The sequence below is a fragment of the Podarcis erhardii genome (assembly GCF_964252035.2).
Source record: "Podarcis erhardii genome assembly, chromosome: 11".
Lineage (NCBI taxonomy): Eukaryota > Metazoa > Chordata > Lepidosauria > Squamata > Lacertidae > Podarcis > Podarcis erhardii.
Genome location: NC_138501.1, coordinates 30027514 through 30046336, shown reverse-complemented (window position 1 = coordinate 30046336; position 18823 = coordinate 30027514). Strand labels below are relative to the sequence as shown.

The following is an 18823-nucleotide window of genomic DNA, read 5'->3' as shown; positions in this document are numbered from 1 at the left end:
CTCAGCTTCTGGCAGCAATTAAAACCCACACTTTGCGTCGCAGCAAAAACAACAAAGCCCTGTGGGGCTGAAAAAGGACTCTTTGTGTTCAAAAGCTTATGTCATAAGGAAGTTTCTCAGTTTCTTCTTTCATGTCCCTGCCCCCAATGTGGGGACTCTCGAACTCTAAATGGGCAGGACTATTTTTAAACGTTTAGAAACTCTTTAAAATAATGAACGGTTCAGGTGAAATAAGACTCCTCTCTTCGCTGCCCTTTTGTCTTGGAAGGGGCGTGGGAATAAACTGGTGCAGCTGCTATGGACAGCTATTACTTCCTCCAGTCCAGAGAGACGCAGAGATGCTTCTCTTTTGCTAACGCTGCGGTTTAAGCCTACCTGTAGTGTCTACAGTGTTGCAGACCATGCCTTGTGACCTGGATAGCCTTCCTCGTCATCCAGTAGGTACTGTATTTTAGAGACTAAAATTTTAGAGACGCTCCAACATTTCTCCGATAAAAATAGGAAGGTCCCATTCCATAATGATAATTATACTACTGTATTTATACCCGACACATCGAACTGGGTTTCCACAGCCACTGTGGGCAGCTTCCAACATATGTATAAAAACATAATAAAACATTAAACTTAAAAAAAACAAAACACAAAAAACCTTCCCTATACAGGATTGCCTTCAGACAGCTCATGAGTCGGATAACCATACTCTCCAACATTTCTCCAATGAAATAGGAACATCCTAAGGAAAAGTGGGACATTCCAAGATCAAATCAGAAACCTGGACGGCTTCTCTAAATCAAGGACATCCCTGGAAAACAGGGACACTTGGAAGGTCTGCTTTAGCAGAGCATGTAGAAATCACAGGTTCAACTCAGCATCTCCAGGTAGAGCTGCCTGAAAACCTGTGGAGCTGCTCCCAGTCAGACTAAGCTGAGCTTAATGGACCATTGATCTGATTCATTATAAAGCAGCTTCCAATGTTCCACTGGCCAGCTGGTTCAGAACTATGCATTGCTTAAAGCAGGTGTGGGGAACCTTGGAGCCAGTTTCTCTTTAAGTCAAGAGGGGGCCCTTTGGACCGCTGGATGTTGCTGAACTACAACTCCCATCATCCATTGACATTGGCAGTGCTTGCTAGAGCTGAAGGGAGTTGTGGTCCAGCAACATTTGGAGGGCAACTGTTCCTCCCTCCTAAAAAGAAACTGGTACAAATTAAGCCTTATATTAATTAAGTATACTTAATCAAGTATATATCTGCTCAGCTCACTTCTCTACTCCAATTTATTGATAGTCTGTTTTTAAAAACTTCTATCTCGTCTAGTTTTCCGAATAAATTCAAGGCGGCTAATAATAAAAATCAGTTAAAATATAAAACCATTCACAATTCAACCAAATTATAAATCAAAATATTAGCATCTCCAGCTTCCATCAACAGAAATCCCAAATGTGCTTTTCCTAATCATTTTGGACTTTCCTGAAACTCATCACATCGTCAGAGACTGGGATCACCTTTTCCCAAAAAAGGTGTTGCTAGCTTTCAATTTCCCAAGGACAAGAGAGTCACTAATCACAGGTGAACAGACTCTGTAACAGAGCATTGCTTTAACAAATAAGAGATAGGGTGGGTTCTCACTTTTAGCCTTTTTATTGTTAAAAAAAATGTCCTGGTTTAAATTAATAAAACAAGATGGCTCAAAAATGGTATAAGCCTATCATCAACAATAAGTTTATTGTGCTAGCCAAAGGCCATGACATTTCATAACAGTTTACTGAACTACAAACAAAAAATATCCTGGTTTATATAAATATAATTTATTGATCCATTTTCTTTCTTTTTGTCCCAGTCAAACATTAAAGAAGGCAGGCACTAACTGCCCCCCCCAAAAAAACTTTTATAATATCTGCTTTTTTCCTGCATTGTAGTTTCTTGCTTATTATCTCATTCTGGAATTCAGTGTCAAAACATCTATTTGGCGGCGTCACGTCGCGCGTCGGACGTCATTTGCCGTCGTCGCCGGTCCGCGCATGCGCGGAGGCGGGGCCTAGTCCTCCTCCGGGTCGCCGCCGCCGCATTCGGACGCGAAATGGAACTGTCGGCGGCCTGGAGCGCGCTCAGCACCGGCCTGGTGCCGCCCGAAGCCCTGGGGATGGAGGCGCCGCCGCGCTACGACTCCCCCCCCGACCTGCGCCCGGCCTGGGCCGCCCTCCGCCACCACGGCCTGCAGGGCGCCCTGGAAGACTGGTTCCTCGAGGTCCTCCAGACGGACCTCCAGTCCCGCCTGGGCCCCGAGTTCTGGAGGCGCGCGGCGCCGGCGCCCGGTGAACCGCAGCACGCCCATTCCCTGCTGGAGGCCTTCCGCTGGCTGGAGGAGCGCCTGGCGCCCTACCTGCGTGGCGCCGCCCTGCTGGAGGAGTGGGCGCCTGGCACCGGCGCCACTGGGCGCCTGCGCGGGAACCTCGACACCCTGCTGCGTGCCGTGGTTTTTCTGGCGCCGCCGGGGGCGTTTCAGGAGGCACTGGGCGACCTCTACGGGCGCAGCTTCCGGGTCTACATGGCGGGAAATGTAGCACCGGCAGGTAGCGGCGAGGAGGAGGGAACCGTAGCGCGCTTTGAGGAGCTGAACAGCGTCCTGCACCGCCTCCGCCTCCTCGAGCGAATCAGCACGCCCGCCGTGACCGACATCCTCCACCGCATGATCGCCGAGCGCCTGGAGGGCACCTGCCGGGGCGAGTTCGAGCGCTCCTTCCTCCCCGACTTCCAGGAATGGCTCGAGCGCGTGATTGGCTGGGTTGGCTGGGTCTTCCGGCGGGAGGGCGGGGCTGAGGCCGCCCCCCTGCGGCGCTGGCGCTGCCATGTCCAGAGGTTCTTCTACCGCCTCTACACCGCCATGCGGATCGAGGAGCTCTTTGGCATCATCCGAGATTTCCCCGACTCCAAGCCGGCCATAGAGGACCTCAAGTTCTGCCTAGAGAGGACCAACCAGCGCCAGCACCTCCTGACCTCCCTGAAAAGCGCCCTGGAGATGCGACTCCTCCATCCCGGGGTCAACACCTCGGACATCATCACCCTCTACATCTGCGCCATCAAGGCCCTGCGCCAGCTGGACCCCTCGATGGTCATCCTGCAGGTGGCTGGGGAGCCCATCCGCAAGTACCTGAGGACCCGCGAGGACACCGTGCGGCAGATCGTGGCTGGCCTGACGGGCGAGGGATCGGGCGACCTGGCGCACGAGCTCTCCCGAGCGGATCCTGTCGCCCTGGACAACGGGCAGGAGAGCGACGAGGAGGCCGGCGCCCAGCCGGAGGACTGGATGCCTGACCCGGTCGACGCCCACCCAGCCGGAAAGCCCGCCGCGAAGCGCCGCTCGGCGGACATCATCACTCTGCTGGTCAGCATCTACGGCAGCAAGGACCTCTTCATCAACGAATACCGCACCCTGCTGGCCGACCGCCTGCTCCACCAGCTGAACTACAGCGCCGAGAGGGAAATCCGCAATGTCGAGCTGCTCAAGCTGCGCTTTGGGGAAACCCAGATGCTCTACTGTGAGGTGATGCTGAAGGACATGGCTGACTCGCGCCGGATCAACGCCCACATCCGGGACGAGGAGCAGAAGCTTCCGGAAGGCCAGAGGCCCCCCTTCCGGCTGGCGGCCGCCATCATTTCCAGCGAGTTTTGGCCGCCCCTCAAGGAGGAGAAGCTGGAGCTGCCGGCCGAGATCAAGGCCGCCATGGAGGACTATGCCCGGAAGTACGAGAAGCTCAAGGCCATGCGGACTCTGAGCTGGAAGCACCACTTGGGGGCGGTCTGCCTGGAGGTGGAGCTCGCCGATAGGACGCTCTCCCTGTCCGTCACCCCGGCCCAGGCGGCCATCATTCTCCACTTCCAGGACAAGGGCACCTGGACCCTGGAGGAGCTGAGCGCGGCCCTCCACTGCCCCCCGGCCCTCCTGCGCCGCAAGCTGGCCCTCTGGCTCCAGCAGGGGGTGCTGCGCGAAGAGGCGCCTGGCACCTTCGCGGTGGTGGAGGAGGCGCCCAAGGAGGCGCCCGAGAAGGTGGTGCTGGTGGAGAGCGACGAGGAGGGCGACTCTGCCATGGCCTCCCAGGCCGACCAGAAGGAGGGGGAGCTCCAGGTTTTCTGGACCTACATCCAGGCCATGCTGACCAACCTGGAGAGCCTGCCCCTCGAGCGGATCCACAGCATGCTGAAGATCTTCGTCATGACGGGTCCCATGGTCAGCGAGATCGACTTGCGGGAGCTCCAGATCTTCCTCCAGAAGAAGGTCCAGGACGAGCAGCTGGTCTATTGCGGCGGCGTCTACCGCTTGCCCAAGGCCGGGAACTGAAGTACCGGGTGCGAGAGGTCCACTGGGTGATGTCCGTTTGGGGACGCTACGGTTCCCACGCAATAAAGCTATTTGTTTGCAACAAAGCACCTGGTTTTCCCCCCCCCGGGAACCGAATTGCTGGGTGTGAGAGATCCGCTGGGTGCGAGAGATCCACCGGGCGCCATCCGTTTGGGGGCGCTACGGTTCCCACACAATAAAGATATTGGTTCGCAAGCACTGCGCCTGGGTTTTTTCCCCAAGGCCGGGAACTGAAGCGCCAGGTGTGAGAGATCCGCTGGGTGCGAGAGATCCACCGGGCGCCATCCGTTTGGGGGTGCTACGGTTCCCACGCAATAAAGCTATTTGTTCGCAAAAAAAAACCCCTCATATATTTGGCACAAAACATATCTGGGCACAAAAAGGCTTTCCTCCATCTCTCTCTGGAGACTGCAGTTCTTTGTTGAATGACTAAACACAATGTGGACAAATATCACATCCATCACCATAAGATGTCAAAAAAACCAACCCCCATATGTGCTCATAACTTTCAAGTAGAAACCTGCCAAATGAGAGTGCATTTCCCGATACCTTCAGTTGCCCAACAGCTGAACATGTCTACTTGCATATCCAAACAAAATGCTTTGCTACATCACATGACAGAAACCCACAATCATAACATGAAGATCAATAGTCATGTTCTCAAGGGAAAAATGGATACACGCAAGCCTGTTCTAAAACAAAGGAAGGAAGGAAGTAAAACCAGGTAGTTTTTAGTTCTTTTTTAAAATAGTAAGACTTCAAAAGACAGCTCTGTGACCAAATTATAAACACTTTGGTTGTTAAAACATTTGCATCTGTGGCAATTTTAGTCTAGTTTTTATGAACAGAATAATTTCAAAGGTCACCCAGTCAGCCCATGTTAGCTGGTTAAAAAGAGGTATAACAGCCCAGGACCCATCAAGCAGTTCTTGATTTGTATTTTGAAAAAGTTAAACTATTTTAATAATTTATGTGGTTTTATAGACTCTAGATGTTTTTGACTGCTGTTTAAATTATTATATTTCATGGAAATTTTGCATTATTTGCTTTTAGATCTTTAAAATAAATAAATAAATAGCCCTCTTACACTTCAGGTTTTAGGTTTTGGGCTCTAGATATCACACACACAAATCAAACTATCCAATTAATTATATCCGATTTTTTTTATTTAAAAAACCACAAAAATTGCCTAATATTGCTACAATATGGAAACACCCATTTTTCAATATAAAACGTCAAGTTTGAAACATGTCAACCTCCACCTGATTCTTCTGTAGAAATTAGGAAATACTGTAGTTGAAAGTTTTGGGGAACCATCCAGTAAGCTTGCTGCTGCTTCCATTCATTTCAACATGCACTGTGACCTATTTGAAATATCATTTGTTTTCTTTCAGAACACCTGGCTATAATCTGTTGTTCCAAAAAGGTTTAGTTTTAATAGAGGACTAAGTACACACTATAAAACTGATCATTTAAATTACATTCACATAAAACATTTTATTTCAACAACAATGTGCTGGGTGAAGGTATTTAGTTAGAACTAGAAGACAAGAGTGCCTGGCATGCTCTGGTCCATGGGGTCACGAAGAGTCGGACACGATTAAACGACTAAACAACAAGTGCTGTGATGTAAACCACTGAGCCTTGGGCTTGCTGATTGGAAGGTTGGCAGTTCGAATCCCCGTGACAGAGTGAGCTCCCGTTGCTCGGTCCCTGCTCCCGCCAACCTAGCAGTTCGAAAGCACGTCAAAGTGCAAGTAGATAAATAGGTACCGCTCCGGCGGGAAGGTAAACAGCATTTCTGTGTTGCTCTGGTTTCACCAGAAGCTTAGTCATGCTGGCCACATGACCTGGAAAAACTGTCTGCGGACAAACATCAGCTCCCTCGGCTAGTAAAGCGAGATGAGTGCTGCAACCCCAGAGTCGTTCGCAACTGGACTTAACTGTCAAGGGTCCTTTACCTTTTTTTTAAGGCTTGAAAATATTTTCCCTACGTTAATTAATAGCTGATAATTTACATTTTCTCAACAACATTTATTTGCAAGCATGGTATTACCCTTACAGTTGTTATGTGCAATTAAAATGTGCGGTGTTTGTTTTAAGATTAACACCCTGCAGTTTATTTATTTTGAAAAATTATATCCATCTTTTCACCATCTCGTTCTCAAAGCAGCTTACAATGAAAAAACCACAATATTTCCAAAATAAAAACATAATTAAACTGCAAAAAAATTAAACTTTAGAAATTTAAATATCCAACATCTCAACAAGAAAATGAGAATGTTTTAGAACAGGGCGACGTCGGCAAGGTTTACCTTGCCTGGGCTGGTTTACTCCAGTAGAGATCCCTCTGTGGGCCGGATCGAGCTCGTGCGTGAGCGCACGCAGCCGCAATTTCCAGCGTTTCCGTCTATGCAGATGCGATTTTCGGCATCTGAGCATGTGTAGACGTGATTTCTGGCACCGCGGAAGCGAGTCCCTGCGCCATGCTGTGTCGTTTTAGCACAGTGTGTGGGGACTCGCCGAGCAGGCTGCTCGGTTGGGGGGTGGCTTGGGGGCCGGTTAAATGACCCCTGTGGGCCACTTGTGGGCCATGGGCCTTAGGTTGCCTACCCCTGTTTTAGAACATTGGAGAAGCATCCATGATGCAAAGGCCTCCTGGAATAAGATGGTTTTAACCAGGCACCAGAAACTAAACAGAGACAGTGCCTGTCATAATATGTTTGTTTGCATAGTTTTGATACTGAGCACTGCTTCAGATTCTGCAGATACCATATTCCTCCCTGCAAAGACAAAGAACATTTTGCATCATCATTTATTATGTCACAACTGGAACTGACGAATGTTAAATCAAAATGAAATATGAAATATTGATGAAATACTTCAGTGCAATTCCTGACTCCACACCCTTACCCTCCTTCGCTCGATTCAGCCTGAAACTGGGTGAGGACTGCATGTGTTACCTCTTTTCTCCTAATTGAAATCCTTCTCACAGGAGAGGCCAGACCAAATATTTCCATATTCTTAGTACAATTTGTAACACAAAATATGTTTAAGTCAAGATTATAAATGAAAGTGATCGTGTAAGAGCTTAAATAATAATAAATTATTATTATTATTTAATAATAATAAATAATTTAATAATAATAAATTATTATTATTAAAGAAGTGTATTATCATAATTGTTTCCTCTTAGGCACAAAGGAAGCTGCTTGATACCAAATAAAGTCCAATGGTCATCTAGTTCAGTATTGTCTGAGCTAGACAATACTGAAAGACAATGTTAAACAATGGGGAAGGGTGTCATGAATGAGCCAGCCCCCAGGGATGGTTTGCAGCCAGCTCCCAGAGAATGATTGCTGACAATTGAAGGAAGCAGTCAGGAACAGAGAGGGTTAACTGCCATGCAGGATGAGCATGGCTAGTGCCAACTCCCCCACCCCTTGGAATGCCGGCTGATAAGGGAATATAGTCATACCTAAGGATAAATACGCTTCAGGTTGAGCGCTTTCGGGTTGCGCTCCGCGGCAACCCGGAAGTAATGGAGTGTGTTACTTCCGGGTTTTGCCACTCGCGCATGCGCAGACAGTCAAAATGACGTCACGTGCATGTGCGGAAGCAGCGAAACGCGAGCCGCGCACGCGCAGATGCACTATCACGTCTTACGTTCTGTTCGGGATGCGAATGGGGCACTGGAACAGATCCCGTTCGCATCCCGAGGTACCACTGTAGCTGAGAGCAAGCTAGAACACAGTTACAGCTCACTGGAAGCACAAATAGGTGAGAAAGAGTTAAGAGACAGTCTCTCAGAGACTGGGGAAGAGGAGGGAGCTGACCCCCTCCATGAATGGGAGGGCTGCAATATAGGAAGTGAAACAAAAGACAAAAGTGAAAGTTCAGTTGCTTCTGGTCTCGCTGGAAGCAGTTTTCAGAAGGGTCATCATGATTGATGATGGTGGAGGCTGTGTTAGAGCCGTCCAGTTATCTGTATGTTTTGACAATAAATAATCCTTTTTAATTAACTACTCTCACTGTGTTATCAAGCCAGGGATTGGACTCCTGACAAAGGGTTGCATACCCTCCAACATGTCTCCAACGAAAATAGGGACGTCCTGTTCCATATGTTGTGATGATGTAAACATTTGAATTGATGGAGCTGCAGCACAATCATTAATGAAGCTGAAGTGCAATAATAATAAACAGTTTTTGCTGTTGCTTCATTGAACATCCACATTACAAGATGTCCAGTGTATTTTGGGTCAAAGATAATTAATGCTGATTAAGAGAATGTAGGCTTTGCCTCTATTTTCTCTCACCACCTTCTTTTAATATCTTGAACCTCTTTGTCTAAGGAGGAAATGTGGCTGTGCTTCACGTCATGATTGATATAGGACAACCAAGGATGCCAGGCCATCCTCTCTCAACTAGGTCATTCTTTCTAAAGTCTGTTTTGAAAGAGCTTGTACTCAGCTTCTCCACCTCTCCAGGAAAACACACACCTGACTCCATGGGTCTGTTGGCAGGATGCTGTGTGGGCTGAAGTCAGCAATAATGGAAGACCATATAAAACCGCCCTGCCAAGACCAGTCTAGTGCAACAAATACTTAAGGGATGCCTACAGGCTTGTCTGTTCTCCAGCAACTGACAGAAATACATTCCCCCTGAACTTGGAGGGTCAACTGAGCTATTATGGTCAATTACCTTTCATAGACCTGTCCTCTGGATTAACTCAATCCCATTTTAGAGAAAGCTTTAACTCAAGGGTTAACTGCTCCCGAAAAGACTCTCAACGTTCAAGAAATAGCTGCAAAGCCTCAGTAACCACTCCCATATTGACACTACAAAAAGGCCCGGCCTCAGCTATCAAGTTTTCAGAGGATCAAAAAAACATACAAGAACAAAACAACTATATAAAACACAGTAGAGCGATTAAAACCAGCTACTCAACATGCTGGGAAGCCAGTGCAAATAAAATGGTCTTCACCTGGTGCTGAAAACGACACAGAGGTTATTTTACTCCAGAGAATAGTATTTTCCATGAGGTGCCACCACTGCAAAGGTGCCCTCTCTGATCACCATCTGCCTTCAGTGGAGAAAAACCTCAAATAATTATTTCAAATGGTGAATTCAACTCAGATAGGCTCACGTGGAAGAAGGCACTTCTTTAAAAGACTCAGGTCCCAGGTTGTTCAAGGTTAGTTCCAATAGCCTGTGGCGTTGTTTAGAGTGACAAGATATAGCCAGTTTCAGTTAGAACTTAACAGCTGTTTTGGACTAATTAAAGTACAGTATCTGACAGGAGTGCCTGGCGTGCTCTGGTCCATGGGGTCACGAAGAGTCGGACATGAATAAACAACATCATCATCATCTGACAACACAGTCTCCTGTGGAATTCATTGCAGGCCGTAGTCTAATCTGGAGGTTACCAGAGCATGAATGACTAGGACCAGACTCTCTCTTCTCATGAGGGGGTCAGGGCTGGAAAACCATCTGAAGTTGTTGAAAGGTGCTTCATATCAACCACAGAAGGCACTCAAGTCTCCATTGACAATGCCGGGTCTCGTAGCAACCACAAATTTCACAGCTGATCCATCATAAGTGATACCCCAACCAGAATGGTTTGGATAGCTCTCTCTATCTTATCAGAACTCCGCTTCAATGTATCCATCCTCATCCAGTCAATTTAAAATCCAAAATGCTGGTTCAGCAAGGCTACAGCCTCAGCTGAATGAGATGAAAAGAAATGGAGCTGGATGGCATGAACATACAGTACTGATAGCTCCAAATCTTCAGACAACCTCGTTCAACAGCTTAACTGAGAATCAAGTATAAAACCTGTACTAAAGGCTGATGGAATTTCAAAGTTGATTTTGCTGATGCTTTCTTCAAAGGAATGCTGAGACATGTTTCTTTTGACCAACCACGGATGCTGTGAGCCTGTCAACTTGATACAGGTGCATGTTGGGAATTGTAGGTTTGTTTGCAATCTTGCCTGAGACATGCATTTTTTGTTTTGTTTTAAGCGAGAAGTTGCTTCCTGTTATGAACTGGGCAGAGGGGACTGGGTTAATCCCATTTATGCAAACTGTTCAGAAGAAGAAGAGGAGTTTGGATTTGATATCCCGCTTTATCACTACCCGAAGGAGTCTCAAAGCGGCTAACATTCTCCTTTCCCTTCCTCCCCCACAACAAACACTCTGTGAGGTGAGTGGAGGCATGTGGAGGAGCGGAGACGCGAACCCGGTTCCCCAGATTACGAGACTACCGCTCTTAACCACTACACCACACTGGGTGTAGTGATTGTTGTTGTTGTTTAGTCGTTTAGTCGTGTCCGACTCTTCGTGGCCCCATGGACCAGAGCATGTTTAGTGATTACAAAACTTTATTGTTGTCAATACTGTGGTGATGGTAGGATGTACTCTTTCTATGAAGTCAGTCTGCTGTGGAATCCTTACCGGCAAGACCAGTGCACTCTGTACATGCTTGCGCCATTTATTTCTGAAGCATTCACAGCAGATAGCCACATAGTGCAATCTTGTACATATGTATCAAGGAGCAATCCCCATTAAGTGTAGTTTACTTCTGAGTAATGTGGTTATTGTTGCATGAACCCACACTAAAAATTGTGATAGCATAAATTCCTTCAGAACAAAGGTAGCACATATCTAAGCATTTATGCAGCTGTAGTGTTTAAGTGCCTACTGTTTCTTTGCAAAAGAGAAGGCAGAAATCAGAACAGGTGGAGGGCACATTTTTTCCCTCTCAACAAAAAAGTGACTGTGACAGCAGGGGCCCCTTCTGAACCAAAGACTTTGGGCTTCATTAGGGGCTAAGTATTTGTATAATTGAAATGCTTAAGTGTCCAGTATCTTTGCAAGGAGGACAGAAAGAACCTGAACATGACCTCTGGTTGTCAAGCAGCCCCACCAGGTCCAATATTCAACAACCAGAACTAAGACAGGGTATTTTCAGTATGTCTTAAATTGTGAAAATAATTTTCAGTATTGTCTGGATGGTACTTGACCTCCCCACTCCCACACATGAGAGCACAGATCAGGGCTTACATTGGAAGGGCTGCTGGGAGAAGAGAAGTTGGAGGAAGACTGGGAGAAATTTAAGATGTATTTACAAAAACATTGTAATTTGGTTGAATGTTAAGAAGGATGCTAGATTATAAAAAACTGGTCACCACTAAACTAGATTTAAATTTGATGATAAGTGAGACTAAAGAAAATATAAAACTTTTTGGAAGAAGCGCTAGATTATATGTGTGAGTGGACATGAGATTGTAAACAAGTTGATAATTTGTTTGGAAAATTTTTTTTAACGATGTAAATGGGAGCGGGAGACGTGAGGGAGCCCAAAGAAGTGATGAAATTGTTGTGAAAGAAGTAAGATTGTTTATTATGTGTGCATTTATATTTAAAAACCTTAATAAATATTTATTAAAAAAAAAATACATTGGAAGGGCTGTAGTAGTATTTTCATATGTGGCAGAGATTTCATAATGTAAAAAAATATTGTTCTAAAATTATTAGTAATAAGTACTTTATCTGATTGCTAGACTCCTAAATGTCACAAAGACTGGTTGAACAGGTTGCAGAGCATAGCCATAATGGAAAATGCTACATGCTTTATTAAAACAATAACTGACCAGCTGTTCATTATTATTTTTTAGAATGTTCATTTTATTTTGGAGACATCATGGGCATAATTTACAATGAGACCCACTGGACTCTGATCTGAAACTAGACCAGAGACAGACCCACATAATTAGCATCATTCAAGGATAGCTGGAGTTTCATTAAATCATTGCTGCTCATGGAAACTTTTCTGGGCACCCATTCTTGCAGTTCATAGACAATGTGTATCGTTATGCGTGTTTAAAGGAAAGCTATATTTTATTGCTTCACCCTGTTAAATGCTGTGTATGAACTTGCCCCTCTCAACCATTAAAAACCACCAGTTGAACGATCCCTTTGGGAATGGTGTGCACTAGTTGCCAGGCAGAGATGAGGTGCAATGGCCCTTTGCTTAAATCCATGCTCTGCTCCCATAAGGCATGTCCCTAGGTTCTTAACACAATAGGATATTCTGTTGTTACTCTATAGAAAGGCTCCTGCGATTCCTTTAGACTAACACACCTATTTGTAGCACAAGCTTTTGTGGATTAATAGTCCACTTCATCATGTGCATCCAATAACATACTTTTTTTTTTTAATATAAATATTTATTAAGGTTTTTAAATATAAATGCACACATAATAAACAGTCTTACTTCTTTCACAACAATTTCATCACTTCTTTGGACTCCCTCACGTCTCCCGCTCCCATTTACATCGTTAAAAAAAAAATTTTTTCCAAACAAATTATCAACTTGTTTACAATCTCATGTCCACTCATTCACATATAATCTAGCGCTTCTTCCAAAAAATTTTATATTTTCTTTAGTCTCACTTATCATCAAATTTAAATCTAGTTTAGTGGTGACCAGTTTTTTATAATCTAGCATCCTTCTTAACATTCAACCAAATTACAATGTTTTTGTAGATACATCTTGAATTTCTCCCAGTCTTCCTCCAACTTCTCTTCTCCCAGATCACGGATTCTGCCGGTCATCTCGGCCAGTTGCATATAGTCCATCAGCTGCATCTGCCACTCTTCCAGTGTGGGTAGATCTTGAGTTTTCCAGTTTTTTGCGATGAGAATCCTTGCTGCCGTTGTTGCATACATGAAAAATGTTCGATCCTTCTTTAACACCTTCTGGCCGACAATGCCCAGAAGGAAGGCCTCTGGTTTCTTTGTGAAGGTATACTTAAATACCTTTTTCAGCTCATTATATATCATTTCCCAGAAGACCTTCACCTTAGGGCATGTCCACCAGAGGTGAAAGAATGTTCCTTCATTTTCTTTACATTTCCAACATTTATTATCAGACGAATGGTATATTTTGGCAAGTTTAACTGGGGTCATGTACCATCTATATATCATTTTCATTACATTTTCCTTCAGAGCATTACATGCGGTGAAGTTCAGCCCAGTGGTCCACAACCTTTCCCAGTCCTCAAACATAATGTTATGCCCAATGTCCTGTGCCCATTTTATCATAGCCGATTTAACCATTTCGTCTTGTGTATTCCACTTTAGCAGCAAGTTATACATTCTAGATAATACCTTGGTCTTTGGTTCTAACAATTCTGTTTCTAACTTCGATTTCTCCACCTGGAACCCTAACTTTTTGTCATTTTTAAAAACTTCTTTAATCTGAGCATAATGTAACCAGTCTCGCACCTTATCCTTCATTTTCTCCAAACTCTGCAATTTCCAATTGTCTCCATCTTTTTCTAATATTTCCCAATATTTTGGCCATTTGGCCTCCATATTGGCTCTTTTTCGGGCCTTAGCCTCCAGAGGTGAAAGCCACCTTGGAGTTTTATTTTCCAATAAGTCTTTATATTTTGTCCAGACATTAAACACTGCTTTCCTGACAATATGGTTCTTGAAGGCCTTATTGATCTTAACTTTGTCATACCATAAATATGCATGCCAACCAAAAGCATTGTTAAAACCTTCCAGGTCCAACACGTCAGTGTCTTCGAGAAGTAGCCAGTCTTTTAGCCAGCAAAAAGCTGCGGCTTCATAGTACAACTTTAAGTCTGGCAGGGCAAAGCCCCCTCTTTCTTTCGCATCTGTTAATATCTTAAACTTAATTCTGGGCTTTTTGCCCTGCAAGACAAATTTAGATATATCTTTCTGCCACTTCCGGAGGCACTCCGTTTTGTCCACAATCTGTAATGTTTGAAACAAAAACAGCATTTTTGGCAATACATTCATCTTAATAGCAGCAATTCGGCCTAACAAAGAAAGCTTCAATTTTGTCCAACTATCCAAGTCTCTCTTAATTTCAGACCAACATTTTTCATAAAAAAATTTTTCAGCAGAGTTAGGGTTTAATACAGCAACAGTGTTTCTGATGGTGCAAACTAGTAGTCCAAATGCCTCAAAGTAGCAAGTTCAAACTCTCTCAGATTGTTTCAAAGTTCAGATTCAAAGTATCCAAACTGCAAACTGCAAACTGACAGCTCAGTTTCTCAGGCAGCTCCAGCACCTGGGGTTTTTAGTTAAAATGTAGCTCCAAAAGAAGAAAGATCTCCCCATGCAGCTAAAATTCATAAAGTCCAGTACATGAAATTGTTATTCCACTTAAGATAAAGTTCAATGGGTGCTCAGATCAAATAGTTTAAAAAGTCTCTCTTTGCCTCCACTCCTCCAGCTCTTTGCGTTCAAGTTCAACGGGAGCGGAAGACGGACTTCCTGTTTTTCGTCACTCCGCTTTCAGCCAAATTTAATGCTTTAAGGTTCCAAATTGCATACAGTCAATTATTTACTCACGGGTTGTTGTTTTCAAAGCAAAAATTTCAGGAAGAAAGGTCAGCGCTCACTGGCAACAGCTACGCGGCTTCACTCCGCCGATTGCGGAACGACCCTCAGCGCCGCAGCCTCCTCCGCGATCCGGAGCCCCTTACGGGGTTCCTTCAGCGTTTTGGGGGCCGCTACTGGCGCCCGCCGGGTCCCAGGACCGCAGGCTTCTGCCGCCTGCGGGTTTCCGTTGTGGGTCTCCGCTTTCGCCGTAGCGGACGACCCTTTCTCGAACGGAGCTCCCTTCACGGTTAGGAAAGGGCAGCCATTACCCTTCGCGCCGCCTCCGGAAGACCCGGCCTCTCATCCAATAACATACTTTACCCCCACCCCCCAAAAAAACCCTTAGCAACAGAGCATGCAATAAAGGTTAGGGAATTAGTATTAAGCACATTATTTTATTGACACCATATAACAAAAATACAAATCAGCCATTACATACACAGTTGTTATGTTCCAATTAAGACAAATTAAAAGCACACTTTCCATTCTTTTGCCAAATTCAAGGAATTTGTTTTTCTTTATTCAGTCCATTAAAATCCTTATGAACATTGTCCGTTATCTAGAGCAGGCACAGGCAAACTCGGCCCTCCAGATGTTTTGGGACTACAACTCCCATCATCCCCGACCACTAGTCCTATTAGCTAGGGGTGATGGGAGGTGTAGTCCCAAAACATCTGGAGGGCCGAGTTTGCCTATTCCTGATCTAGAGTCTAGGATGTATAGGGGGTGCTTTCAGGCAAATATATTTTCCCCAAAAGCAGTGCAAGCCCTGCTTGAATCTTCAGGGCTGCACAGCTACAGCACAGCCAGAGCTGCAGAATGGCCAACTACAACTGTGGCCTTTTCTGAACAAAGAACTGCCATATTTAATTATCATGGAATGCAGAAAGCATCTATATTCCACTAGCAGACATGGATAATATTGTGCTGTTATTGACAATGCAACTACAGTAGACTCGCAAGTTGCTCAAGGGGTTACATTTATAAAGCCAAAACAGCATATAGTCAGAACAATCCCTGAACAACCCCCGGCGTGATCACCCCCCCCCCTTCTTCTGAAGCTGGTGTGCCAAGTGGGCCTTGTCCCCCATGTAAGGCAGAGAGCTTTTAAGCCTTGCTTAGCAGGCTCTGGGATCTCACAAAGTCCCAACAAGATCTTGAGGAGGCCTCCAGAACCCTTGTGACAGTCTTCCAAAGCCCAGTAAGCAAATCTGAGAGCCTAACAGCTCTCTGCCTTGTGTGCATTTAATTTGTGTGATGTCAGTTGACTGGCTGCCGGGCACATAAAGCTGTATTCACACAAGTTAAATGCACGCAGGGTGTGAGTCTGCCGTGTTTAAAACTGAGCTACGGTAACTGTAGCAAAGAGATAAGTAAATAAGTCTGCCCACAAGAAAAATGCAAAAATTTGTATTATCCGTTATTATGTCAAAAATGTCACAAAACAGGAAGCATACACACTTTTTTGTTGTATTTTGGTTTGACTAAAAAAGTGATTAACCTAGCATGAATATATCAAAATAATGTGAGAAATATGCCTCAAAAAGAAAACAAGTGTTAAACTTTAGCCTTGCTATGCCAATATAGATTAGTAGCTTAATCTCATGGAACCCGTTTCCTGGTTCAGATGTCAAGCTAAACCATAGTTTAGCATAATGAGAACTTATGCAGCAAAGTCTTCATCTCAAATGCCCCCACTTGCCAGTCACCAGCACAAGTGTGAAGTGGAGCTGGGAGACTTAGCCACAGCTTGTCATGTTATCTAAACTGACAAGGTGCAGTTAATGTTAACAATGGCTTGTTTGCTACTTCAGATGATGTTTCGCTTTGGGAAAGGGGGGCAATACAAATCTTGGAAAACTGATGGCTATTGCATTAGCGCTACAGCATGCGTGGAGTGTGCCAAGAACTGACCTAAGAGAGCACTGGATCTCAGTAAGTATACAATTCATTTGGATTTTCACTGGGTATTCCTAAGTGACGGTGCTTTTGTTAAACATAACATTCAAAAAGGAGCACCCACATGTTTATAAAATGATCGGTTTCTACTTTGGTTTCCATTCTTCTTTGGCTATGGCAAAACTGTTTCACTGCAGAGTGGTCCGGACTTTGGCAACTTAGAAGAACCAGGCTAGCTGTAGTCGATCCTTTTTTTACATACTCAGATACAACTCAAAAGTCAATCCACAGAAGATATTCAAGAGTCAAAACACTGCTACTCAAAGCTACATTTGTACAATGAAAACATTCCCTACAATACAAATGGTTATTTTAAAAAAATAATAGATATATTTACATTTAGTTTCACATTGACATTGATGATACCATACAGAATGATCAACACTGGCTGCACCTAAAAAATACAATTCTTAATATTTTGACATTTACAAGGAAAATTGGTTGCTATGTTTCGAAAACAAAATAATGAAGAAACGTACCTTTTGAAAGAAGCACCCAGACCACACTATGAATGGCATTTAGAAGGATACAATGTGGCAATAAATCTTTAAGAAAGGGAGGACTGGATTATGGGGGGGGGCACAAGATTTTTTTGGGGGGGGGGGATATTTCTCAACTGCTTTTAAAAATAAGATGCGACATACAGAGGTGAATGGAGGATGAGTCATTGCAGACAAAGGACAGGAAGATGCCCACTACATGTTAAAACGGATGAACCTGATGTGATGAGTGGTGAAATTCCTTGACTCAGTGAAACAATAAGAGGTCTCATATACTGAGTGCTCAATTTCATACTTCATAGTAAACATGGCACAAGTGTTGTATTGGTGAAAATATTGCCCTGTCATTATCTGTGGTCCAACACAATCATGTCCCACCTTTATGAAAATTAACATATTTAAGCAACCAGACTTTCTTTCTTTCTTCTTGTTATGATTTTCGTCTGTCATAATCACTGACCATCCTCTTGATGTGCGACAGTTTGCTCTTTAGTACCTTGCAGTGGGCTTTGCGGTTCTTATAGTCTGCTGACTAAAACACAGAATGAAAACTATTAACAAATGAAGCAAATCAGATTTCATCACAAAAACGCTAGAATATACTGTCTTATTCATTCAAAGTGATCACTATCAGAAGAGACAAATGAGCCTATTCTGAAGCTCTCAATAGTTTATGAAGTCCTTAAAACAGTGAATTTGCAGAATAATCACCGAGGGATATGACCTCATGTGCTTCTGTTCAAAACTGAAGGAACACGTAAGTTTGAATTTTGAATGTGTAAATGTCTAAAGACAATGCATAAAACAAGCACCCTTAGATGTACTGCTAGATAAGAGTTTAATGGTTATTGTATTTGTTTAAAAACCAATGAAAATTTGTTTAAAGGGGGGGGGGAATAAACGGAGGGAACATGTATGGCAGACCAATAGCTGTGCTTCTGTTTTAAAAGAGACAGAACAGTTCAAAGACAACAGGTTGAAAAGCAGGCTACCGCTTTAACAGTAAGAATTCATATGGTGAACACACCCAACATTAGATTCTGTCCAATATTGGTGCAGGGAGGGAAACACCCCAAACAGCTAGAGACTGAACATAATTTGGCTCTGTATTTAGCAGGGACAGAAGCAAGCCCAACCTTAGCCTTCCCTTGCTGTGCCTCTGCAACCTGAAAAGTGGTCTGAATTTTGGAACACTCATCAGGTCTGAGCCAAATTCTTAGGAGCTGGAGCTGGGAGGCAGAGGATTGCTATGGCTATGAGCTTGTACCTGGACAGTATAAAGCCAAAACAGATCTTAGCCTTCTGCCAAACTCTGGGGTGTGATTCATCCTCTCTCTTCCATAGCTCCAGTGTTCAGAGGAAAACTTGGTTTCATCTTGCCCACCAGAGGCTGCCTGGCCCCCTCACCTGTAGATTCAGTGATAGAATCCGTAGATCCAACTTTTCCACTGGCGGCTAAAGTGGTACTGGTGGCACAGAAACCCTTTCATCAGCTGAGGCTGGTGTGCCAACTGCACCCTCTCCTAGATAGAAATCACCTGGGCCAGAGTCATCCAGGCTATGTTAACTTGGCAACTTGTTCAAC

The 18823-nt window shown here is 44.5% G+C and overlaps 2 protein-coding genes across 5 annotated transcripts in view; one reads left to right on the top strand and one right to left on the bottom strand.

Annotated features, from left to right (window-relative positions):
* Positions 1 to 2021: 2021 nt before the first annotated feature.
* Positions 2022 to 6460, top strand: ANAPC2 (anaphase promoting complex subunit 2). 3 transcript variants are annotated; one of them, XM_081880883.1, is made up of 2 exons: positions 2022 to 4354; positions 4628 to 6460. In XM_081880883.1, exon 1 carries the CDS (start codon positions 2079 to 2081, stop codon positions 4335 to 4337), a length of 2259 nt encoding a protein of 752 aa, XP_081737009.1. In that variant the 5' UTR covers positions 2022 to 2078; the 3' UTR covers positions 4338 to 4354; positions 4628 to 6460. The 3 variants fall into 3 exon arrangements, with proteins under 3 accessions (XP_081737009.1, XP_081737008.1, XP_081737010.1); XM_081880882.1 differs by having other exon boundaries at positions 4489 to 4699; XM_081880884.1 differs by lacking the exon at positions 4628 to 6460 and adding an exon at positions 4471 to 4498.
* An 8694-nt stretch (positions 6461 to 15154) lies between these two features.
* The window catches only part of OCLN (occludin), a 30257-nt gene continuing 26588 nt past the window's right edge, over positions 15155 to 18823 (bottom strand). For both annotated transcript variants that reach the window (XM_081881207.1, XM_081881208.1), the window contains exon 9: positions 15155 to 17770. In XM_081881207.1, coding sequence (XP_081737333.1) covers positions 17669 to 17770 — 102 coding nt within the window. In that variant the 3' untranslated portion in view covers positions 15155 to 17668. The remainder of the gene's footprint in view (positions 17771 to 18823) is intronic.